We start from the raw sequence: 25,793 nt of genomic DNA, 5'->3' as shown, positions 1-25,793 counted from the left end.
TGGAATTACAAAGTTAGAGAAGGCAGGCATTTTGGAGCATTCTTCAGCTGATACTCTGGTAAAATTGTCAGTTTAAAGATTGACTGTTGTCTCACATAGGTGGGGGTTTTGTTGTTTTTTGGGTTTTTTTTTTTCAGAAGATCAAGCAGTCTTTACTCGACAAGACAGCGGTCGGAATGAGAAAGAGGTATCACAGGTGACTCATGAGAATGAGCCAGACTCAGGATCCCAACCTCGTCCTGCTGTTTCCTCAGGCTATTCTAAGCAGTTCCAGAAGTCATTACCACCAAGATTTCAGAGGCAGCAGGTAAAAAACCAGTTCATTAAAAGGAGGCTCATTTAAAGAATGCTGTACTCTGTGTCATTCTGAAGAAGAAAGTGACCATAGGAGTTGCAGAAATCCTGAGTTTTTGCTTCCCAGCTTCTAGGAAATCATATTGGCAGGAATTGCTCTGCCTGAAACACTTCTTGTCACTTGCAAGGTCTGTAAGTGAGCAGAAGGCAAGAGACGCTTTGAAACTGGCCCACACTGGCATTGCCCTGGGCTTGCCTGTGGAACCTGAAGTCTGATGATTGATTATTTCTGCAGCATTTCCTAAAAGGGTGTGACACAGTTGAACGTGGGTCCTGTGGTCTGAGGAGCACTTTGCATTAATGACATGCACAAAGTATAGATTGTTCTTTGTCTCAGCTGCACAACAGTTAAGCTGTAGCTCTTGTAAGTTGTCCAGTCTGGTTTTCTCCCTTTTCTCCTCCGTCATCCTGATGCATGTTAACAATTAACTTTCAGAATACTTGGTGTCCTGGAGATAATTATACTTGTTGTTTCCAAGGAGTATTATAACTGTGCTCAAGTCTTCATCTTATCAAAAAGTCCTGTAATACTGGTTTTTCATGTGCAGGAGCAAATGAAACAGCAGCAGTGGCAGCAACAGCAGCAAGGTGTCCTTCCACAGTCTGCTCCCTCCCAGCCTTCAAGTGGCCCTGTCCCACCACCCCAGCACAGACCCCTTTACCAGCCCATGCAGCCCCATCCCCAGCATTTGGCTTCCATGGGCTTTGACCCCCGCTGGCTCATGATGCAATCCTACATGGACCCACGGATGATGTCAGGAAGACCTGCCATGGATATGCCTCCTATTCATCCAGGTAAACCTGGAAATACTTTTTTGTGTTGAACTTACTTGATTTTGAGCTAGAAGTCTTTCCTTAACCACACCTTGTTTAGTGAATGGGTGCATTTTTAAGAAGAAATCCACATTATTTTAATGTTGGAGACAAAGCAGATTGTAGTCATATGTGACTAAAATTGTAGTCATCTGAGAATGTATACCTTTGACTATAAAGTAAAATCCTAGCTGTCACACTGCAAGGCATATGAATGACAGTTAAGATGATTGAGAATGTCATCATAAGCCTTTCTTTGTTACAGACAGAAAGCTGGCAAGAGTTAGGTTGAACTGAGAAAAAGTGTATTTACCATTTGTGCTTCATTACATCTTAGCACTTGGCACTACATTGCTTCCTAAAAAATCCCATGAAATTTTGCTATTTTTATATTACATATTAACAGCTCCAGAGTCTTAATAAATCTATGGTTTCAGATTCTTGACCCTTAAAAGTCCTTTTTAATTTGTGGCATGGCCATCTGATTTGCAGTTAGGAAAGCTGTTGGGCATAAATAATGGAAGTCTGTCATGTAACGTAATGGAGATACCTGCCCAGCTAAAAAGCAAGGGAAAGGTTATCCTCAGTGAATGCAAGGAATGAATTGAGGAAATAGCAGGCTAAGCAGAGATAGTGAAAACTACAGAATTTCTTTGTAATGGTACAAAGGAAAAAGCTGGAATAATAGAGTATAAAAACCTGCCTGTGTGTGCATTCTCCTCGCCTTTTGCCATTCAGATGTTACAGCACAGTCTTCATGAGTTTACAGGTCAACAGGCTTGGTTCTTCCCATTATAGTGAAAGCAGACAGCTTTTTTCTTTTCTTGGGACATGGGATACAAGTGTTGAGTGTGATTTAGTCAGTCTGAGGTTGGCTGGCAGGGAATAGACATTTGGTTTCAACACAGACACTCAAAGGGGAAGGAGATTGGAGGGGAGAGACCAGCATTCCTTGGTACCTCCTGACAAGCTTTCTTTGTATTGAGGTCGGTTTCTTTGCTAATGTTAAATTTGTTTCAATTGTTGAACTTCACTCTGCCACAGGAATTATGCCTCCCAAACCACTGATGAGGAGAGAGCAGCTGGAGGGCTCAGCAGCTGGTTCAGATTCGTTTGAGCACATGGCTCGTTCTGCAAGGGAGCACAGCGTGCCCCTGTCAGAGCCACGCATGATGTGGGGCTCAGAGCCCTACCCCCATGCAGAATCTCAGCAGTCCACTCCTCCTCCCAAGGTCTTAGAAGAGCCTGATGATTTGAGGTAAGCCTGAGTTGTGCCACTCTCCAAGTTCACACAGGTTGTAAAATGCGCTCTTGAACTGACTGGGTTGTAGCTTCACACAAAACTTGAAAGGAGGAGTTGTGGGGGATGCAAAGTGCTGTTGTACAAAACACAAGACCCTGCTCTGTAGCAGGGTGTAGAAGTACAATTTACTCCTTGTTCCGGATCATTAGCCTAGGTGAATGGTGATTGCCAGAATATTTTGAATTTGCAGTTTTGTGGAACATTCATACAGTGTTCTCCTCCATTTTCTCTCTGTTCTCCTCGTTTTAGAGAACTTTTGTCTGATGTGTATTTGTTCCAGAAGTAGTGTGTTAAGTACAAGTAGTATAAAGCAAAAGTCCCTTTTAGCCTTTGATTCATGGTGAATTGACAGGATTTTCCTCTGCTTCTTAGAAATTCTTGAAATCCTTTTTGTTCTGCTGCCATCTGGATAATAGTTGGTGGCTCCATTAAAAATTATTTCCTGTTACTTCCTAGAGCTGACGTGGATCCTTAATAGAAAATTATTTGATTTGAGAAATTATGTATTAATAAATTTTACCTCCACATGCTAATACTCTTAATTGCTTTCTGCTTAGGTCTGAGGCACACTTGGAGCAAGAACGAGTTGCTGTCCCTGCCAGTGCTTATCCTGTAGAACACAACCAGTTGGACTCTCATCCAAAGACAGAATTTTTCAGAGAATCAGGAGAGGTAGAGATACAGAAGTTCCCAAGCAGGCCTTTGGAAGATGTACAACCTCTCCAAACTGACACAGCTAACACAGCAGTTAATTTTGAAGGAGTGAGTGAGAAGGTGACACGTAGTTCTCCAGAAGAATTGGTGCCTGTGGGGGAAAATCACTCTTCATTGAAGAGAAGCATTTCCCATGGCTCAAGTCACTCTCTAAAATCAGAAGACCAGAGGAGTGACACAGCAGCAAATATCCCTAAATTAAGTAACAGACCTATTGAGACAAAGGAGACAATTGAGAGACTTGAGATTAAACCAAAAAAAGAAATTTTGATCACTAATAGAACATCAGAAGGACCAAAACCTGAGAAAACTTTCAAACCTAAGTCTGAAACAAGATGGGGTCCTAGGCCAGGTTATGGCAGGCGAGACGAAGGTGGGGACAGACCAGTGAGAAGATCGGGTCCCATTAAGAAACCTGTGCTTAGGGATATGAAGGAAGAGCGTGAACAGAGAGAAGAGCGTGAGCAGAGAAAGGAGAAGGAAGGAGAAAAGACAGCTACTGAAAAACCAGGCAAGCCTGAAAAAAGTGACAAAAAGGAGTCCCCTCAAGTGCCACAGTCTCAGGCTGAGCCTGAGAGATCCAACTCCAGCAGCGCTCCTCTGGCTAAGAAGATAAACCAGGATGCTGCCCCAGCACCAGCAAGCCAGGAGAGCAGTCAGCCCGAGGCAGCAGCTAAAGCAGTGGTGCAGCCCCCTGCCCCTGCAGTCCAGCAGCAGCTCCCAGCTGCCCAGCCAGCCACTGCCCAGCTGCCCTCAGCCATCCCACAGCCCCCAGCCGCCCCACCGGCTGCTCAGCCCCTGCCCCACACACAGCCCCCTGCTCCTGCCAGCAAGGAGGACAAACAGGCTGAGAAGGTGGTGAGCAAGGAGGTGGTGGAGAAACCACGCCTAGAAACCAGGCCAGTGAAAAGAGAGCCTGGCTTACCACCTAGGACATACTGGAAGGAGGCCAGGGATAGGGACTGGTTCCCAGACCAGGGATACAGAGGCAGAGGTCGTGGCGAGTATTATTCTAGGGGCCGTAGCTACAGGGGTTCTTATGGAGGACGTGGTCGGGGCACTAGAGGCCATAATAGAGAGTACCCACACTACAGAGATTCTAAGCCTAGATCAGAGCATGTGCCTTCAGGGCCTGTTAGGCAAAGAGAAGAGAGTGAAACTCGTAGTGAGAGTTCTGACTTTGAAGTAATCCCGAAACGGCGGCGCCAGCATGGCTCGGAGACAGATTCTGACAGCGAAGTGCACGAGAGCGCAAGTGACACCCTGCTCTCAGACAAAGACAGCATCATCAAGGGCAAGCACCCGAAAAGAGAAGAAAGAGCTGATGGCAAGAAGCCTCCAAAGCCCCTGTCGTTCAAACCTGAGAACAATATCAGAGTAGACAACAGATCCCTAGAAAAAACATACATCAGAGATTATGAGAACAAGCCCAAACCAGGATTTCTTCCTAAAGGAGAGCCTTCTAGACGAGGCAGAGGGGGAATGTACAGGCGTGGTGGCAGGGATTCCGGGGGACGTCCTCCACGTCCATCCACAATAAGGAGACCAGCCTACAGGGACAATCAGTGGAACCCCAGGCAAACAGAGATCATTAAACCAGAAGATGGAGAGCCTCCCAGAAGAAATGAGCATTATGGTCCCATACCAATTGATAAAAGACCTCCAAAATTTGAGAGGAAGTTTGATCCAAATAGAGAGAGGCCACGACGACAGAGGCCTGCCCGGCCTCCAAGGCAGGATAAGCCACCGCGCTTCAGGCGCCTAAAGGAGAGAGAGGCCGCGTCGAAGATCAGTGAGGTGGTGACCAGCTCCACAACGAGTGCCACAGTTAATAATGCAGTTAGTGAGCCCTCCAACCCTGCTCTGGATGTGTCAGGAAGTAAGACACCAGACTTGTCCAACCAGAATTCTTCAGACCAGGCAAACGAGGAGTGGGAAACAGCCTCGGAAAGCAGTGACTTCAATGAGAGACGGGAAAGGGATGAGAAGAAAACAGCAGATGCAGCAGCACAGGTTGCTGCAAAGGCAGGAGACAACGCTGGAGCTCCAAAAAGGGAAATAGCCAAGAGAAGCTTCTCCAGTCAGAGGCCTGGAATAGACCGTCAGAATCGACGTGGCAACAATGGGCCAGCTAAGCCAGGGAGGAATTTCTCAGGGCCCCGGAGTGAAAGGCGGAGTGGTCCTCCTCCCAGAAGTGGAAAAAGAGGGTGAGTACCCAGCCTCAGTGGGGTTGCACACGGGGTGGTGGCCTTCTGTCATCCTCTTGTGGTTTGAAACCATAAGCAGCTAGTTCAGATCCATAGAGTGGTAGAAAAGACACTGATACATGCACCCGTGGCTCTGTACTTTCTATTTTTTCTGTTTATATACAGACACCTGGAACCCGGAGCTGAGAGTGGAGTGTTCTTGTATGCACAATGCTAAAAAAACCTAATTTTAAAAGACTGCAGTACTGTTTCTGAGTTGAGCTATGTTTCTCAAGATTTGGATGCAAGCAGAAATGCTCATGTGAGCAGTTTTGCAGTTATTCTATAAATTGCTGCATTTTAGATCAATCACCTGACATGGATAGGCAGGTTGAGAAATGCTTACCATTTAGACTAAACTTTATTTTTCCATATGCTGAATTTGATGGAAGATTCAGCAGGGCATTTGACATTTTCCCCAAAACAGCTTTTGCTGTTGAGCTTCTCATTAGGAGCTGAAAGTAAAAACTCTGGACCCTACTAAGAAGTCAGTAAACACTTAACAGCCCTACATTGGGATATGAATTAAATTGTTGATTCCCTCCTGAGGGTTCTCTTTGGCATAATTTTCAAATGTTTTTTTCTAACACAGGCCATTTGAAGAGCAGGCAGCACCTGTGCCTGGTGTTGATCCCACCAATGGCAACTCTGTACATCAGGAGGATGGAGGTGTCACTGCTGCAGGACAGAAGACCACCAAGGATGCAAGTAGCAAAAAGAGAGAAGAACCAAAGGCTGGTCCAAAGAAGCCTAAGGAAAAAGTGGATGCCTTGTCTCAATTTGATCTTAATAATTATGCAAGTATGTATTGATAATATCTTAATAAGTTCTGTTAGTTTTGTTGCATATAGAGCTAGATGTTTGAAAACATTAAAAAATGAATTTTTTAAAACAGTAAAATAGTTGTATGCATCTTTGTGATACCTAATAATGTATGTGCCTTTAAAAGGTGGCAAACTAATTGTTACGTGTAGATGAGAACAATTTTGTGCAATCATAACCTTTCATTCCTGCCATTCTCCATCACATTCACATCATTTAGTTAATTTTCAAAAATAAAGGCAGTGGTTATCACTGCTGAGCTTAGACCTGGTATCTAGGAGGGCTGTTCATAATTCATTACTGTTTTTTAGTAAATTCCTGGAGAATCTGGTACAGGAAGCTCCAGTTTTAAAGTTCTTAAAATATGAACTCCTTGCCTTTGAGCCCAGCAGCGAAGTACTTGGCAAGCAGAAGCTTGCCATTGATTAGGGCCCCCATCTGTGTCTGTGGGGCAGTAACTTCCACTCCAAAGCCAATTTTGGCTTGGTGCATTGCACCTGAAGCTGTTGAAACAGCAGCATCTATACCTTTCCTTTTCCTATAGGTGTTGTGATCATTGATGATCACCCTGAAGTGACAGTAGTTGAAGACTCCCAATCTAACTTGAATGATGATGGTTTCACAGAAGTGGTGTCTAAGAAGCAGCAAAAACGCTTGCAAGATGAAGAGCGCAGAAAGAAGGAAGAACAAACAGTTCAGGTACAAGACCAGCATTTATAGTGGGGGAAAAGCTGCTTGCAGTACTGGGATTGTTGTCACGGGTGCAGAAACTTCCTTCTAAAAATTTTCTCCTTCTAAATATAACTGCTTAGTAATACTTAATATTAAAGTTGTTCCTATTTAGTAAATAAAATTAATTTTTATTTAGTCACCTTGGCATTTAACACTTCTCAATTGGGCACTGTCAGGCAGGTGGAATTGGCAAACTGATAAAAATACCGTTTTTCATACTGTGATAAAAGATTTACCTTATTGCTTGTATATCAGTTGATTCCAAGAAGAAAATGGCTTAGAAATCATTGTTCCTGTTGTTAAATACACCCCCCAAAGCAATAGATGTCCTGTAAGGCTGGGTTAATCAGTTTGCTTTTTGCGTTTTGCACTCTGCAATTGCTGTCTGTACACATTGTCACCTGGAAGAATAAAAGTGGCTTCTCCTTACAGGTTTGGACCAAAAAGGGATCAAGTGAAAAAGGCCGAGGTCAGAATTCCAAGCTGCCCCCCAGATTTGCCAAAAAGCAGCAGCAGGCAGCAGCTGCAGCTGCACAGCAGGCTCAGGCTCAGCCTCCCTGCCCAGCCCAGTCTCCAGCCCAGCCCCAGGCTCCTGTTCCAGCACAAAGCCAGGCTGCAGGAGGGACAGCCAGCACAGACTACACCGTGTCAGGCAAAGTCCTGCAGAACAGCCAGCCTCACAACAGCCTGGGAGCTGAACTGTGGGACAACAAAGTGCCTCCTACAGCAGTTCTGAATGACATCTCCAAAAAACGTGAGTGCTGGTTTGTGGATTTGGGATGGGGGGAAGCAAGCATTGTATTTAGAGAAAGCTGATGGCCAGCTGGCTCTGGTTGTATTTTTACCTGCAGATGGATTCTGCACAGGGAATGAGGGCAGCATACCCAAGTGCAGCATAGTAACCTCCAAAAAGAGGGGCTTGCAGTATAGCATTAGTCAGTAATTAATGTTACTGTGTTCTTCACTCACAAAAAATGAGCAACTGTCACTCCCTTGAGGAGTCTGTTTTGTCAGACTTGGTCATTGTTCCAGACATATTAATTGCCCCACTTGAAAGCAACTGAATAGGTAGCACATTTTTAACCACTGAATAGGTTAATTAAAGCTTATTTACTCAAGACATCTGTAATTTACTTCTCAGTCAGTCAGTACATTGATTTGAATACCTCTAGCAACATTGAGGAGTTTTAAAACTCTTTTCTTTTCTTAATTGCCAGTGGGACCCATTAGCCCACCTCAGCCACCTTCAGTCAGTGCCTGGAACAAGCCTCTGACATCTTTTGGTTCATCTCCATCTCCAGAGGTAAGAATGAGGGGAAGAAGAGTAGCTGTGTGTGAAGCTTACCCAAATTATATCTCAGTGGGGTTGGGCACAGATTATCCATTTATCCAGGAGTGCAGATACTTAAGGTAATGTGTGTAGAATTCCATGAAGTCAGGAGGTAGCACAGAAGCATGGGATATAGGCTGGTGATTTTAGAATTGCAGCAGAGAAAAGCTATTCTCTTGATAATAATTCAGCCATTCACAGATTCTGTTGATAGCTGTTACTGTTATTCATTGCATTTCCAAAGGAAAAATATTGCCCAGTTTGCCTGTTTGTGTAGGGATCAGTAATGTAGACAGAAACAGGATGTCTCCAAGGAACTAAAGGGATTTTGTGTTCCTTAAATAGGAGATACAAAAAGCAGTCAGTGCTTTATAATGATATTATCTGTGGATATTCCCATGGAATTTGCATAGCCTTAGATTTTACATTTAAAGTGCTGTGGTTTTACTTTCCTGGTACTTTTTTTGGTCTTAATTGTTTTAAACATCAAGAATGTTGAGACAGCTGTTGTAGAAGACCATTTGAACTGCACAAGAGATCTGGAAATACTTCTGTATTTTTTACTGTTTCTGTTTAATTAAGTATTAAATTTTGAACTTCCCATAGAATCTTGAGCCTGCATCTGAATTGCACTTGTTCCTCTTGATCTTGGTGATGTTTACATATTTCCTCACTGGCTTTTTCTTGAGCTCCTTTAACAATTAGAGACTTGAGGAGGAAGTGTACATTCAGGTATTGTTTATTCTTGCAAATCTGTTGCAGTCACGAATGGGTACTTCTGCAGAAGATAAAAGTACCCTTCTAGTGGTTTTCAGCTGAGCATGTTTTGTGCTCTTTTCTGAACTATTGTCATTGTACTGACACAGAAGTTTTTGAGAATGGGTTAAGTGTTTGCTTTTTGACTAGGGGACAAAGCCTGGACAAGAAGGTGGAGTCGATCTTGGTATAGAAACCATTCAGTTTGGAGCCCCAGCTTCCAGTGGCAGTGACAATGAAGTTGGTCCTGTGCTGTCTGAGAAGTCCACTGACAAATTACCAGAACCCAAAGAGCAGAGACAGAAACAGCCTCGGGCTGGACCCATCAAAGCACAAAAGGTAAAAGGTCATAATTGTAATACAAGCTTGTAACTTTAAGAAGTTCAGTCAAAAAAGTGTTACAGATAGCAGAATCGAATACTCTGAGTTAGGACCATAAAAATTACATCCTTTTTTATGTTTCCTAATTTAATCAGCAAAGTGGTTCTTGCAGAGAAAATGTGCAAGGTAATTAAAAAGCATCTTAGCCCAGCAGAGGCTGCACATTGGTTCTGTGTTTGGAGCCAGGGATGGGAGTATGGATTTGTGATAGCCTTGTTGGGAAACTCTGGATGTGGTAGAGTGCTTTGATTTTAGTTCAAGTTTTCTGTTTTTTCTTGAGCTTGCTTCACTCAGGCCTTGAGAGCTTGAGGTCTCCAATTCAACTGCACAGATGTCTGAATAATTAAATTTCTTACAACTAAAACTAAATAGTTAATCAAACTTATATCAGCTTAAAAAATAAGTGTGTTGATTGCCTTCCAGAGATTTTCTGTTATTTCCACCTCCAGTGCACACTAATCTGTGCATCATTAGCACTCAGCACCAGCTTCTAATTCTCAGAAAGAGAAGGTTATAGCAGATAAACTTGTCTGGTGACTTAGAGCATCAGCTATTCCAGTCCCTCTTGATGTCTGAGATTTGGCAGCAGTCCTGATGTAGTTAAAGCCCTTTTGTCTTTATAGAAGAGTGGGTGTTTCTTTGTGTTGGTTGTTTAGGTTTTAGTTGTCTCCCCCCCTCCAAAAAAAGAGCTGAAATCTGAAAGTTCAGTCACACACAGAAAGAATTTAACTTCTGCTGTATGAAACACTGAGTGCATGTGTTGCAGTTCATAGCTTTCACTGCATAAAACCTGTTCAGCAGAGAAATAGGCACTGATTAAAACTGCTGGTGATTTGCTGTACCCCATGTCTCAGATACACTGCAGCATGCCCAAAACTGCTCAGTAAAATCACTTTCAGGTATTGAACTCCAAAGTTAAATATATAGAGAGACAGTCTACTTGACACTGTGTAGGAAGTTCCTTTTTTTCACTTGGTTAGAGCTATCAAGACTTCTGCAGATTTTGTTGACGGACACATATGTGACTAAATAGTAAATGCATTGGAGGGTAATATTTTTCACACTGCTTTGAGTGAGGTAGCTGTAAATATAATTCTCTTGATGACAAAAAGTAAATCTCAACAAACAATTCTTACACATCCACCCACCCCTGTGGTGATACTGTTTGCTGTGAAGCCTAAATGCAAGGTTATGTTCAAGATGGGAGGTTGGTATTGTTGAATTAATATGGGCAACGTAAGAGGACTTTACCTGAAACAAAGCAATCTACCTTTCCAATGCAAAGTGTGAAGGTTTAAGTGACCCTCAAGTGTCTGGAGGAATTTCAGCCTCTAGAAACTATTAGGGAAAAAATTATTTGGGGTATTTTAGAGAGTCTTCATCCACTCCTGAAGTACCTCGTTTGTATTGAGAAAAACAATTACCAGCAGCTTGTGTCTTTCTGTTATCAAAGCTTAAGGAATTGGATTTTCAGGACTGACTTGAAGGGATTTTAGTGAAGTGGGCTGAGAGCCTCAGCCAGAAAGGAGGTGGCTGTTGAAACAGCAGAGCATTCAGGTTCCCTAGGGCCCTTTGTTCTGCTGGAACTCAGCTGCACAGAAAGGAACTGCTGAATTGCAGCAGTGATCCAGCCAAGGTGTCTGCAGTATAAGGCAACACTTGCATGTAGGTGTTTTATTTTTTCTGGATTCCTTTAGTGATCAGTTTCCAGGGGAAAATGCTCCTGACACCCATATGTCAGTATAATTTCAAATAATTCTGTTCTAGTTTCCTGGGGCCCCGTAAAATCCTGAATCTGAAAATTAAAATAACCCATAGGTTTACAAAGTCACGTGATTTGTGTATATTTTTGGGGTTTTTTTTTTGTAAGGACGATCAAACTGATATTATTTTGTATTTTATTTGAACTCTGCCACTTCACATAAATTCATTGTTTGAAAACAATGGTTTGTATTTCTAATGTTCAAAATCAATGCATTTCATATGCCTATTACTAACTTAGTCTCAAATTCTTTACCTGTTAGAAAATGCTTCCTCTTGAAAAGCTTTGTTATGTTTAAAGAATGACTTGCATGTTAAAGTATTTTTGTTGGATGGGGAGGAAGAGAGGAAGGCATGACTGACACATTAACACTAACTTAGCTTCCAGACTTGAGCCCGGTAGAAAACAAAGAGTATAAACCTGGTCCTATTGGGAAAGAGCGTTCTTTAAAGAACAGGAAGGTGAAGGATGCCCAGCAGGGAGAGCCTGAGGGACAGGAGAAGCCATCTCCCACCTCTGTGAGAAGCCCAGAACCTGTCACTACAAAGGAGACCAAGGCAGCGAGCGAGCTGAGCACGGAGATAGGAACTATGATATCTGTGTCTGCTCCAGAGTTTGGGACAAACACAAAGGTAAGAAAAATACTGCCAGATTACTGAGCACTGTATGTAAAATGTGATTACAGTGAGGTGGGTGACACTTGGTTGCCTGCTGGTGGTGCTTGGACAGCAGAGCCCACTGAGTAGCAAACAGGTAACATTGGTGCTGCTTGAATTTAAAAGTGCTGCAGAGATGTGGTGTCTTGTCCCTGAGCACAGATAAGCTTGGAAGTCTGTTCTGCTGAATGGCAAAACTCATTGCTGAGCACTGCTGTGGAGAGTGGCACTGGAGCCTGGTGTAGGCAGAGTCTGTAGACTCAGATCAATGCAGGATGATTTCCAGCAGAGAAGTGACGTCGTGCATGATTGCTGGATGAGCGTATGGATGACCTCAAGCTGTGAATTAAGTGCTGTTCTGTGAAAAAAAGAAATCTCTAAACTAGGAATGTGCTAAAGCTTTAGATGAGGCTTGTTCTGTGTCCCTAGATGGTCATGTGTATCCTCTTGGCTTGGGTATTTTTCTAGATATTCCTTGCAGAACTTCACAATATTTAGGACTCATCATAGTTCCCTGTTTTTTTTTAAAACTGCTCAGCAGTGAGAGGTGATCTGGCATTGGGATTCATTGTTCTGCAGGTTAGTTCTTAGATGTGGCTGAAAAACATCCCCAGAGGCATCTCCTTTCTGCCTGTGTCTTGAGCAAGTAGTCTGATTGTCATCTCTCAGATGTAAAGAAGTGATACAGCTTGAGTAGCTACTGCTTAATAGTTGCACCTGCTTTGGTAAAGGAAAAATGCTCTCTGTAGGCTTGAAAATCAGTTTGCTAAGCATAGACTCAGGTTGCTTGCCTACTGTCTCAACCATCCTGGTCTTAAAAATCTTCTGATGCCATTTAGGAAAACTGATCCTCTTTAAGAGTTTCATTAATAGTTGAAGAATATGAAATATAGATCACCCCCAATTCATCTTTGTCACCCACATCTAGGAAAATAACCTCAAAACAAAGGACAGCTTAGGCAGCTATTATCCATAAAAGATTCTGTCTCCATGAAGTGTTGCTGCAGAGCAAGTAGAAAGATATTTGTGTCCAAGATGGAAGCTGCAGGCTTAAGAAAATTCAGTGCAGGGATTTCTCACCCATCCTGCCATTTTCCAGCATGTAGGTAGGTGTGAATGGTTTATGTTCATATCAGAAATTGAAAAAATATGAGAATCAGAAGTGCAGAGCAGTAAATAAACACCTTGCTCATGTGCTTGATGAGCCTGTTTGGATCCTGTGCTTGCCAAGGTCCCAAACTCCTGTGGCCAGAGCTCAGGACAGGAAAACAGACTTCTTCTAAGTCACAAACAGAATAGGAAACAGTTTTGATTGCTGCAGGCTGACTCAGTGTAGTCAAGCAGCTCTGCTAAAATAACAGAATTTCCTCTCTGCAATTGTATTTTTGAAGTATGAAGTTTTTCAAAAGGGATGTCTGGACTTTGTGCCAGTCTAGGTTTGGTTTAACATGGGTTGCCGAGGTTCTTTGCACTACCACAGTACTAAAGCACCGAGGTTCTGTCTTCTGGAGGAAAACCAGAGTGGAAAGTTCCCAGTAATTCCTTATGGAGTGGTTGCTTAAAGAAGCCTTTAATAATAGGCCTAAATACTCCTGTCTTAACAGCACCAGGTTTCCTTTTAAATTCTTTTGTTAGGAATAGTTTCAGAGGCAATAGTAAGTTGCTTTTTCTAGGAAAGAAGTGGAAGTTAAACCAACAGTTACATCTCTAGAAGTTAAACCAACAACATGCAAATTTATTGGATAAGATAACCTTCATGCAGGTTTTGCAGGAATAAATCTGCCATAAATGTCCCTTCTTTTTTAAGAGGCTTTAAAAAGGGGTTCAAATACTGCTCCAGCCTTGGAGTTCTTGTACTGATGTACATTGCAATTGCTTTTTCTTGTCTTGATACTCTTTCCCATTGCTTGTTCATGAGAGAAGAGGTGTTGACATCTTTAACCTGTTGTTTCAATGTCAAATGCTGAAGTTTTGGCAAACCTAAATGCCTTTTCTTTTGATAGTTTTAAACATCCCTCTCAAAAATTACTGGTCAGCTTCCAGGAATGCACACCTGTGGTGTATTTGATTTAAATGTCTGTAGAAGCCAGCTGTCCTCCTTCAGAAGCTTTGTAAGGGTACCCATCGATTCCAAAACAAACATCTTGATAAGAGCATATGCATTTAATCATACAAGACTGCTTAGAAACTGTATAAATATAAATGAACTCCTACAGTGAGATGTTTAAGTTTAGTATATAAGTATGATGCACAGATGCCATTGCAACTGTTTCTTTTGGATTTTGCAGTATTTTTGTAGTGAAGGCAGTCTGATTGTGTTAGTTTCTGAATTGAGTAAGACATCTTAGCCCTTGCTTTTCCCAGCCTTCCATTTGAACCTGTCAAATCCCAGGAAGATCAGTACCTGGTTGTGGACACCAGTGAAGTGTTTTTACAGGTAGCAACAGCTGTGTCTTACAGATCATGGCTAAAAGGACACACTGACTGGTTTTCAGAAGATTTTCAGTATCTTTCAAGCTCTAATTGGAGTGATTTGTGTAAATCAGGAACAAATCAAATAGCTAATTCATCCCATTAAGTACCCTGATCCTTTACAGCAAGGTCAGCTCTGAGGTCTGCCACGTGCTTTGTTCATCAGGTCACTGGAGGTTTTGTGATCTCTTCTTTTTGAAGGAGGTAGTTACAAGAAGTTTGCTTGTTCTTTTTCTTGAGGCACAAACAATTTGTGGAGAATTCCAGAAAAAGCATAAACATAAGCTTTTTGCTCTGGCTGTTACTAGTTTATAATAAAGTAATCAGTAGATTTCTTCAGTCAAACAGTTGTACAGGAGAATCACTTTAACTGAATTACAAAAAGCTTATGTGATAAGCTGTATCTAAGAGAATCCTGGACTTTATATGCTAGGAGATGAAGGATGGAAATTAATCTACAGTTTATGGGATGGTGTTCATGTAGTGAAAGCATTGTCTTGTCTGCATGTTCAGCCTGTAAACCACCGTTGTGCTTCAGCATTGCATATGCACTTGTAAGGGCAGTAGAGCTGATACGGTGGTTTGGGTTTAGTTCTAGTGAAAAAGCACTTTTTGTGCTGTGAGTTTGCAAAGTAAGAAAGTTAGCAGTAGTCTTGGTCCATCTTCTTTCATAAGGAATTTCACTGCTCAAACCCTGACAAAATTGCATCTAGATCCTGAAGGAAATTTAATAAAACACTTCCTCTTTCTTATGCAGTAGTGCATCCGTAAAAAAATATGGAGCCATTTAATTACTTCATTAGAAGATTTTTGTGATTAAAGCAGCCTTGCGTGCTTGCCTTGTTTTACCCAGATTAAATTTGCCTGTTGGAATCCAGTGCAAATGTGCAACTTGCAGTTTGGTGGTTGGGATTGTGGGAAGCGCCATATATCATATATTTCACCAGTTTAACAAGTCAAGGAAGTAAATAAATAGAGAAAAGAGTTATCTGTTTTCTTCATAAGCTATAAAAACAAATCACTGTGCACTTTGTCCTCCCTCACCCTGTTATGGTTTAGCTTGTTCTGGTCTTTTACCAAAATGAGCTCATCCTTTTAAGGAGGATTCTTTGTCATCTGTCAGTTACTATCTCAGTGCTCTAATTGCTTTTCTAGAGGCATTGCCACAGGCCTGAGGAGTAAATGGAGTGTGCACTTTTTTAATACTACTGGTTGGATGGAATTAAACAAGCATTATATCGTTTGTGTCTTCACAATCATTATGAGTTGGCAAGTCCATACACTCAGTAACAGTTCTGCTGCTGATTTGTCCTTCAGTTCTTTTGTGATATTTGGTTCTGTCAAGATGGTGGAGCCTTTCCTGGGCTTCAGGGATGTAAAACTTCAGACATTTAAACTTTGCTCAGACCATTTTTATCTACAGCTACAGGAGTCACTGCCTACAGCCAGCACTAAAAGGACGTTGTTTGCTGAGCACATGAAGGGCCACTTAACTGTGACAAATGAGCTTCAAGGAAAGCCTCTGAGCAGACTGGAAACCTCAGTCCTTTTCTTCCTTTAAGTCATTAAGCATTGCAGAAATCAGAAGGTAGTCTGCATCATCCAGAGACTGAGTCTCGTGACTTTCAGCGACAAAAGTTACAGGAAGGAAAATTGGTTTGCAAATTGCAACCATCCCTTTGTGTTCCTTTTAATCTGGAGGGCCTTTCTTGTCACACTAAGAAATTTCTGTATGTATTAAAAGCTACAGAAAGCTTTCAGCTAAGATATTTGACATTTTAAGTAGACTGAAAGGGCCTGCAGGTGGCTGTAGCATCTTGAGTGACAAATGATAATTGGTTGCACCACCACAGTCCAGTTTTACAGTGCCCAGGAAATACATTGCTCTGTATGTTTTGCCTTACAGACTGTATTTTGACTTTTCTCCAGATGTACATTGTGAGGTCATGAGGCAAACTGTAATCTTCTAAGAATCCTCCTAACCTCAGTGGCAATTCTGCAGTAAGGATTGCTAGACATGACTTGTAAGAAAAAACGGTGTGAGTTTCTAATCTGTTGCTTGGTGAACTCCTGTAGAAAGGCTGACATCTGTCCAAAAAATTGAAATGGAATTTAGGTAAGGGAGATATTTTAATGGAATTGTTTTTCTTCACAGGAGTCTGTAACAGACTACACTACACCTTCTTCTCATCCTAACACAGTGGCTACTAGCAGTACAAAAATGGAGGAGACTTTGGTGACGAACGTAAGTCTATTGCAGTGATCGTCTTGACTTTGAAGACAAGAAAATATTTTCACACTTCTTTTAAAGCACCAAATAGTGCCTTCAGTGAACAAGTGCACAGGGTTCCTTTCATGTGAACTAGCTGGGCTTTTTCCAGTAATCTTATTCTGAAGGACATTTGGTTTGATTAGTACCCACTCTGGAATTCTTCAGGTATTTTCTTGCCTTTTGAACAATCACAGTGAGCTAAAGAGCACAGAAAGTGGAGATGTTTTAGGGACAATTCTAAACAAAGCAAAGATAGGCATAATGAGGGAGTATGTTCTTGGCAGTAGCTGGGACTTGAGCCTGATACCAGTAGCAAAGCTCTGTAGGCTGAATTTGAAGAAAGGCTCTTACAAACAAAGAAGTTTTGAACTGTAACCTGAAATCACAGCAGCTGCATGCAGAGGGAGCAGGTGAATGGTTGTGAGAGCAGACACCAGACTTCCAGGTGTTCAGTTGCTATGGAGATGAGATCTTTGCAGCCCTCAAAGCCAGTGCAGTGGTCCTGACTTGTGAGCGTGGCATAGTGAATGAGAGAACTGGCTGGGTTGTGACTTGGAGCAAAATCAAGTTTGTCTTGAGTGTGTTGGGGCATCAGAGAGCTTGGATCTTGTGATTCTTGTTGACACAATTAGCTCAGGGTTGAGTCACTTGTTGGTGGGGGAAGGAAGAATCATACAGTAGGATCTCAGTTTTTTTATGAAGATGTCTTGTGAATTCCATCTAAAAATGCTTTTCAGCTTACTGCAGCACCGTTTTGAAGCAGTACTGATTGAACTTCTTACTCTTCTGCTGGCTATTCTGGTAGTGTTGTGGTTTTTGACTTTGGTGGTTAGTGTGGAAGACTGAATTCTTTTGTGTTAATGATGTCCAATCCTTGTGGATGTTAGAGTTGGATTTCTAACACGGGAATTAGGGGTTCCTGGCCACAAAGGATCTGTGCCATCCCCTGCTTCAAAGCTTCAGGATCTGTCTTTTGGATTAGCCTTATCTCATCCAGTGGAAGTCCATTAGCTAAGCTATGAATAGAGAAAGGAATAGTTAGGAGTAACAGACTGGACACTGCAGTATTTTTGATTCATTTCCTTTAAAACTTCCACTAAATCCACTGGAGTTTTCATAGGCAAAGATTGCAATAGCATTACCTCAGGATTATTTCCCCAAGTATCCCATCTTTCATCTTCTGAAAGAGAAAATAACTGAATTCAATTATTGGATGGCAAAATCTGTTGTAGTTTGTTTCATGGTCCTGTGATTTTGCAGGTCTATAAAAGCTTCTTCTTTTCAGAAACTGCATCTCAGAACTCAAGGTCATGAAGCCCCCTGTACTGTATTGGTACAAAAAGGGACAAACCTGGCTTGGGAAGAATTTTTGCATATCAGTAAACTGAAATGGTACTTGAAATTAAATCCCCAAACAGACAGTTGGTGTTTGTTTATGCAGAGGACATGGACACCTTAAAACTTTAATCGTCAGCATCTTTGAGAGATGAGAAGCATCTTGGCACCTGCTGAGTGGCCTTTCTTTGCCTACCAAATTTTCACCTTATTTTATCAGTTTCCCTGCCAAATGCTCAAGCCTTGAAGAAATTGTAGCTCACTTGATAAAGCTTGAGCTTTGCTTTCTGGGGCTTTTCTAGTAGACGTAGTTAGAATGTGATGTGTGTTGCCTGCCTTTCAGGTGCCCCTGCCCCACACCCTTCCCCTCCCTAGGAGGGAGACTTTACAACAGAGCTCCAGCCTAACTCCAGTTTCTCCCGCTACCGTCGACCTCACCCTCAAGGTATGTACCACATCCCTCTAAGGGTCGTTTTCTTGCATGCAGGGGAAATAAGTTATTGGAGAACTTGCTGGTGAACCTTTTTTTAGAGCCTTCCTTTGTTTCCTCTGCTGAACTGCTTTTGCATATAAATGGATGGCTGAAACACGAGACTCTGTCAAAGGATGCATTTAAACCATAAATTTCTAACCCCGTTTTGCATTAACACTTGGCATCTCAACCAATCTTGGCTCCCACTGCCCTGAAAAACCAAGATCCTAGAGTTTTAGCATTGAACCACAGTGCTCATGGCAAACCATCAGAATCTGGCTGAGGCTTTTTGAGTGTTGAGCTTAAAATAAGTTGCCTGGTTTGGTGTAAAGGCTTGAAGGATTTGCTTGATAAGCAGAGCTTGATTTCTTCTTAGTTCTAAGACTTTGGTGCAGTGATAATGTGGTTTTGAGTTGGATGGCTGAAGTTCCAAGTAGTGACATGTAGGTGGTGTGTTGGTGTCTCTGAAAGGCAGTTAGATCAGCAAGTCAGAATGTGTTTTGTAGTGTTGTAAATGTTCTGTTGTTTCCTGCTTTCCAGTGCAGAGCAAGTGTGGCGAGTATTTTGAGTGCTATTTTCCGATTTTGTTGGATTTTGAACTGCGTGTATTGTATAACTCACTAACACAGAGTTGGGCTTTGCTAATGTATTTTTAGAAGTTGTTGGATTTTTTCTTCTTTTGGTGTCCTAGATCTGCTTTGTCCTTGTTACTGCAGGTGACTGAGACGGTAGAAGTGTTATAGCTGCTTGGTATTAAGGAATAATTGTGTTTGACCTTTGTTTGTCTTAAGTTTTTAAAAGAAGAAATTAAACTTGACTGGATGCAGAATTAATGCTTTGGAGGAACTTGCTTGTCAATCGCCAATGAGACTTGTCTCACTGGCTTTATTTGACAATGGCTTGCTTGTGTTCTCTACAGATAAGAAATACTCATATTCTCTTGTTGAATCTCTGCTTTTCTTTTGTTAATACTTTATTTCCTAAAAGAAGTATAACACCTCTTTCAAACAGCAGACCTATAGAAACAGGGAGAGCACTGTGGAGGGACAAGTAGTTTGAAGAAATCTGGGTTTCTGCTGCATTCTTGTGTAATGAGTTATCCTAATGTGACTTTCTGGCGTCTGAAGGTGTTGTTCTGAAATAGTCTCTGACTGTTTAGCAGGTGGAGATGGAATCCTGTGTCATACAGGTAGGGCTCAAAGTTACCTGAAAGTTACCTCAAAGTGTGGGACACGGCCCGGTGACAGAGCAAACTGTGGCATCTGTGTCATTCATCCTGCATTTCTTTTCCTGCTCTTGTGGTGACAGTGATTTCTCAGTGGATGATGGATTTTTGAATGTGTGGTAACAAAATAGGTCAAAGATCCATGTTTTGGGGCTGTCTTGAAGAACCCTCTGACCAAAATCTGGATGGAAAGTTATTTGGAAGCAGCTTTGTCCCTGATTTTTTCATTCCAGCCACTGGAACTCTACCTCCTTTTCACAAATGCAGAAGGCAGCAGGCTTGTTCTGAAGCACACACTGAGACTGTCACAGCAGGCACAGCTCTGCTCTTTGTCATCCTCTTCCAGTACAGCCCTTGCATCTTTCAAAAGACACTTCTGGAGCAGGAGAGAGGAAAGAATTTCCTTCCTTTTCTTAAAAGAACAAAATGTCCAGGCACTGCCTGCATAAAGGATTAATCCTTGTACCTGCTCTTCCCTCCACCCCCGTCACAGAAAGCTGTCTGTGAAGAGACTTGTAGGGAACTTGGCCACAATTGCTCCCACTGCTTGGCATCATTCTTCAGTGGAGGTATAAGGTGCTCATTTGGGAAGCCTTGTTGAGATCTTATTTCCTTTGAGTAACTTTGCTAAGGACACCTTTACTCAGTCATTCTCTTAAGGACTTGGCTCATAGGGCTGTTGTAGGTAAGGAGCTGAGCAGAAGAAAGTCCAAAGCAATCTCAAACTGAGCTACTTGGCCCTCTTCATGTCCAAGGTTTTATCTGAAATTCCTCTGTAGGCATCTGGTCAAGAAACACACACGTTTGAACTTCCTTTTTCTAACCATTGAGACGTTGGTGTATTTAAGGAAAGGCACATTGGGGTTTGTCTCCAGTGGAGGTTTTGGGTAATATGGGCAGGACTGTTCTGCAGTGTCACAGCCCCAGTGGATCGATGAGGAAGAGAAGCCTCAGGCAGCCATGATCTCCTCCTTGTTGCCCTCCTTTTCCCCTAACTGAGCAGTGAAACTACAACACTGTCCCCAGTCTCACTTAATTTGGAACCTCTTATTCCTCCATATCTGGTCTGTAGCTGGTGCCGAGCAGGCATTCCTAGAGGATCGATCTCTCTCTTGCATCTTTTTCTCTACCTTATAATAGTTAGAGATTGCTAAGAAGCTTTGCAGAAGCAAAGCTGTTCTCCAAAAGAAAACTTCAGGACTCTCTGATATGCTCTAGATGTGACAAAATGCAGTGTGTAGCATTTGCTATCAATAGTTTCTCTAGGACATCATGAAAACCAGTGAACATAGAACTTTCTGCACCTTCTCTAGTCTGACAGTTACATGTACTTACTTTCTCTCAGTGCCAGTGCAGTACACCTAAACAAAATAACTTCTAGCATATCAGTGATGAGTGAAGTTTGCCTTGTCTGTAAGAATCAGAACCAGTTTGGAAGAAAGTGTTGTGGAGGGGAAACAGTGAATGATTGCTGGGGAAGATGATCTCAAAAATGAAAACAGGTGACTTGTTCCTAGAGGACTTAGTGTGTAACTAAGTTTCCATCCTCACCCTTTATTCTCTTCAGGAATCCAGAACCTCATTTTCCACATGGGTATGTGTGTTGATCACCTGTGATCCACTTCTTTCAGTATTGCTCTGCTTTTTTATCATTTCTGAAGCATCTAGGCAAATAACTTAAGCCATGTTTGGTCTGTCCAGACTGTGCCTAACTCATGTAAAGCAGGGCAGGTTGACAAAAGTGGCTTTGAGAGGCTGAGCTAGGGGGCTCTCTGAAGGAGTTTGTGAGGGCAGATGTGGTGAGTATATATTTGCCCCTTAATATCCACCACTAATGACAGCACCTGGCCTCGAGAAACATACAGTGAGCAATTTCAGCTCTGCTAGCTAAACTTGTGTTTCCACTGGAGACACTTGAAGGTTTTGCAGTAGTCTGTGGACCATGTTTGAGCTTTTAAATTAGTGAGTGCAGTATAAACATTAGTATTTCCTGTTCATTGGACCCTCAGAAGTGTCTCAATTTAGATTTCACATTGTGTGGCTAACATAGCAAGAATTAGATTTTATTTGCTGCAGTAAAACAATGGTTGTTTCCACTTCTGGGGGAAGGTAACTGTGTCTGTAATACTTAAAGTTTCATCTCCCTTGCTGTGCAAGCTCATAATTACAGAAATAGAGGAGCATGAAGCATTTTTTAGCTTTAACATAAAGCAGCGCACACAAGCTGTGTCAGCTTGTGGTTGCTTCTTGAGCAGTAGTTGCTTTGGAAATTTAAACTTGACTGCTGTCATGTTCACTGAAGTGTGCAGTAGGTATCTTTGGGGGTCACTCAAAGTGGATTATTGACCAAGAAAGCAAAGGGCTGCTTCATTTAAAATGGCCCAAGTAACTTGGAAGTAAAGGACTTGATGGAAATTTTTAGAGGGGGTTTTCCCTTTCTTTTGCTCACTGTGTCTTTGCTCTTCATGTGAAACAAAACCAAGCCAAATTAGTGTGAGTGAATTCCCTTTTGAGCATTGGCTGTTAAGATGATGAACTGTGCACATGTGCAGTTGGAACAGATGAGCAGCTCCAACTTGAGGCTGTTTGCTTTTTGCATGGACAGAGTTGCACGATTACAGCGACTTTCAAAAGAGGCTCGCATGAAGCCCCAGTTGCCTTTTAACTAAAAAGAACTGTTAAAAGAGGAACGAGGACTGCTTGAAACTTCCTAATAGATGAGGAATTTTTTTTTTCTTTTAAATAGATGGAGTCTGCACGCAAAGCATGGGAGAATTCCCCAACCATGGGGGAGAAGAATTCACCAGTGACATCAGCAGCATCTCCCATTGCTGGTGGTGGTGGCAGCAGCAGCAGCAACACTGGGCCAAGCAGTGGCACTTACAGCTCTTTCTCAAGTGCATCAATGCCTCCTATCCCTGTGGCCTCAGTTACCCCCACAACGTCCCTCTCAGGTACCACATGTCATAGCAGTAGTATCTGTTCCCTTGTGTTGTTCCCTGCTTATGCTTTTCAAGGGATTGGATTCCCTTTAGAATTGTTTAATGCAAAGCTAACAGAAAGTTTGTGCTAGAAATGGAATGTCAGATCTGAGTGGCAACTTCCCAAATAACCTGTTAACTGACTTCACCTGTTTCACTTCAGTCAGCTGAAAATAATATTAAATTACTCTCTGCCTAAGTTACTTATGTGGACTTGAAGGAGGAAGCAAACTTTTCTTGTCTGCTGGTTTCATTTTGTTCAGCCAAATGGAGGCAAGCATGTAGATTTCGGGGCAGAGGATAATTCTGATGTTTTACTTCTATTTGTACTCTTGCTTTTTAAGTTAAAGCTTCAAAAACTCATATCAAAGCCTATTTGCAAAAGGCAGAGCAAATGCCCAGCTGCTCTTCACAACCAGTGCTTCGTTTCCACCTTGGTTCTTGGCAGCAAACAAAAGACGATAAATCTGGTTAAGTCTTCGTGCCTTAGAATATTTAAATATATCTCCATGAGAGGCACAACCACTGTGGGGTGCAGAGTTTTGTTGAATAACTGACCAAGCTGCCTCCTTCAGAACCTGTGTGTGCTCCTGTGCCTGAGAAGGGAGATGTATCAGGGTTGCAGCATTTCCCACAGTGAACTCAACAGAATTGCCTCCATGTTTTTCTTGAGTTGGTGGAAACAGCTGCATTAGGTTTCAGTGTTCTTTACCAGTTGTGGCTGTGCTCACAGAGCTGTCGCAAAACTTTGACCTCTGAATGATCAGGCTCTGAAATGACTTTGATTGTTGCATCCCTTGCTTCTCTCCTCCTAGGAGCTGGAACATACACAACCTCTTCACTGAGTACAAAGACTGCAAGCACCTCAGACCCTCCTAATATCTGCAAAGTGAAACCCCAGCAGCTGCAGACAAGCAGCCTGGCTTCTGCCAGCCATTTCTCCCAGCTGAGCTGCATGCCATCCCTCATTGCCCAGCAGCAGCAAAGTCCCCAGGTCTATGTGTCTCAGTCTGCAGCAGGTAATGGTGTTTCTGGCTGAGAAGCCACACATCTGCTTTTTTTTTTTTTTTTTTTTTTCATCTTGAAGCTGGAGAGTTTAATTTGGTTCTAGTTTTGCTCTGCAGTAAAGACAGAATGATATAGTGTTCTGTACTCAGATTCACTAATTGTCTTACTCTAAATCTGCACTGCTTTTTCAAGAAGTACAAAGCTGTATAGTTCGTTGAAGAAAGTAAGTTTGAGTTGCTTAATGTACCAACTTTCTGTTGCAGAATAGTAAATTGCTATTTAAGACCAGGATTGATTTAGTTTTCTTTTTAAAATGCTACAGTAGTTGAGAGTTGTGACATTTTTTCTTTAAGGAAAATCCTATATCTAGTTAACAATCTAGTTAAATTACATGACAGTGTGACACATTCTTACCCTTCCTTCACCCAAATACCTTCTTTGCCCAGAATCTGTTGTTCAAGCCTCCAAAATTTTGTGGGATTAATGATACCTGTGCAAGATTGATAGATTTCTGGGGGTGAATTGGAAGACACCAGAGCTTTTGAGGCACCCAGCTCTCCAATGCTGCTCATTCTCCCAAGCTCTCTGGTAGCTGTTACAGTGGGAAGGACTGACAGTAGCTGCATATCTAATTCTTGATGAAAACCTTTCTGGAGGGGTGGTGTTGGGAATCAGGTACTAATTGTGTTGCTCTTCCTGAGGTACTGCAGCTCAAATCCCAGCATTTTACATGGATACAAGTCACCTGTTCAATACCCAGCACGCACGTTTGGCACCACCTTCTCTGGCCCAACAACAAGGCTTTCAGCCAGGGCTTTCTCAGGTATTTGAGGATTCCTAATTCACTTTGTTTCCCTCCCTTTCCATATTGTCTTTAAAGTTCTACTAATGATTTGATGGGGGCAGGGGAGAGTGAGACTAAAGACTGCAAAAAATGAGGTCATGCCTTGCGGTCTGTTCTGGTGCATGCAGGCAGTGTTTCATTGTTTGCCATGGAAGTTGAGAGAATATGCTTCCACTCACAAATACATGGGCAAGTTTATATTCCTGGGAGGTGTTCTTGTGGCCATGTGAGTGTAGGCTTACTCAACTTCTGTCATACAAAATTACATGCAATCTCAGGCAGTTGTTTTATATGCAGATCTGAGTATTTCCCTCAGTTTCTGCTGGTTGGTTGTAAGGAAAAGTATAAAATTCAACTAGATAGTACTTTTCATGAGGGCAGCATTACTAGCTCTGCATGCAGCCTTGGGATTTGACATTCTTATTTTACTTTTCATAATGCTACACAATCCTCACTCACGTTCAGCTGTAGCTTTTCTAACTTAATTATAATGTTTTCTCTTCTATGCAGCCTGCTTCAGTTCAACAGATCCCCATCCCCATCTATGCACCTCTGCAAGGACAGCATCAAGCTCAGCTGAGTTTAGGAGCAGCACCAGCTGTTTCACAAGCCCAAGAGTTGTTCAGTTCCTCCTTACAACCTTACAGGTAGGCAGCATAAACCCCAAAGTTCCAAAGAATTATTGAAATTCATTCCCTGCAGACTTGTGTTCTGTGCTCCATAGCTGCCTCATCTTCCTGTCTTCCCCAAAATCTCTTCTATCTGAGACCTCTGTATGCAGATTGTCTGCCTTGTATAGATGTAGTTGTGAAATTATGGGTTAAAAAATGATGCATGATAGTTGTATCTTTAGGAACCCAGGCTAAAGAGCTGAAAGCATCAGTCTGTCATACTAAGAACAGAAAATGTCTGTCCCTTTAATTCAGCAGGTTTTTTTTACTAATCAAACAACACCAGAGTCTTGAAACTCTGTGAAGTTCCAGTTTGAACTCCTGGGTAGTAAAAACCTCATTGCAGATGTGTGAGGGTCTGCATGTATGTTTTAGAATGTTTTCTCTTTGCTGCAAAAGGTAACAGTAAGACCAGTATCTCTCCAATGGCCCTGATAGCCAGACAGATTTCCACTGTAAGCCTTTCAAAGCTTCCTTGCACTTCCTATGAAAACTGCTTCACAGCAGTATAATTCTGACAAATGTTGTTAGTTCCACTTGGAGAAAGCTGCTTTGGAAGTTTAATTAGAGGGTTTTGCATGGGCTGTAGTTAAATCTGCTTGTTGCAAAGTAGAAGGCTGAGGCCACAGAAGGTTTAATTAACC

General features: G+C 42.2%; 1 protein-coding gene across 15 annotated transcripts in view; it reads left to right on the top strand.

The window, feature by feature from the left end:
• Positions 1-25,793, top strand: part of PRRC2C (proline rich coiled-coil 2C) — a 69,309-nt gene that overhangs the window by 31,021 nt on the left and 12,495 nt on the right. For 6 of the 15 annotated variants that reach the window (XM_030279695.4, XM_072932893.1, XM_030279692.4 and 3 more), the window contains exons 13-28: positions 138-307; positions 903-1,149; positions 2,212-2,425; positions 3,028-5,391; positions 6,023-6,231; positions 6,797-6,951; positions 7,417-7,738; positions 8,202-8,287; positions 9,221-9,409; positions 11,594-11,845; positions 16,497-16,586; positions 18,292-18,393; positions 22,392-22,599; positions 23,442-23,645; positions 24,336-24,457; positions 24,989-25,125. In XM_030279695.4, coding sequence (XP_030135555.4) covers positions 138-307; positions 903-1,149; positions 2,212-2,425; positions 3,028-5,391; positions 6,023-6,231; positions 6,797-6,951; positions 7,417-7,738; positions 8,202-8,287; positions 9,221-9,409; positions 11,594-11,845; positions 16,497-16,586; positions 18,292-18,393; positions 22,392-22,599; positions 23,442-23,645; positions 24,336-24,457; positions 24,989-25,125 — 5,071 coding nt within the window. The remainder of the gene's footprint in view (positions 1-137; positions 308-902; positions 1,150-2,211; positions 2,426-3,027; positions 5,392-6,022; positions 6,232-6,796; positions 6,952-7,416; positions 7,739-8,201; positions 8,288-9,220; positions 9,410-11,593; positions 11,846-16,496; positions 16,587-18,291; positions 18,394-22,391; positions 22,600-23,441; positions 23,646-24,335; positions 24,458-24,988; positions 25,126-25,793) is intronic. The other 9 variants (XM_030279697.4, XM_072932892.1, XM_072932891.1 and 6 more) reach the window with 8 other exon arrangements.

Source organism: Taeniopygia guttata, chromosome 8 (genome assembly GCF_048771995.1).
Source record: "Taeniopygia guttata chromosome 8, bTaeGut7.mat, whole genome shotgun sequence".
Taxonomy (NCBI): Eukaryota; Metazoa; Chordata; class Aves; order Passeriformes; family Estrildidae; genus Taeniopygia; species Taeniopygia guttata.
The sequence above is the reverse complement of the archived record's forward strand: the minus strand, read 5'-3'. Positions and strand labels throughout refer to the sequence as shown.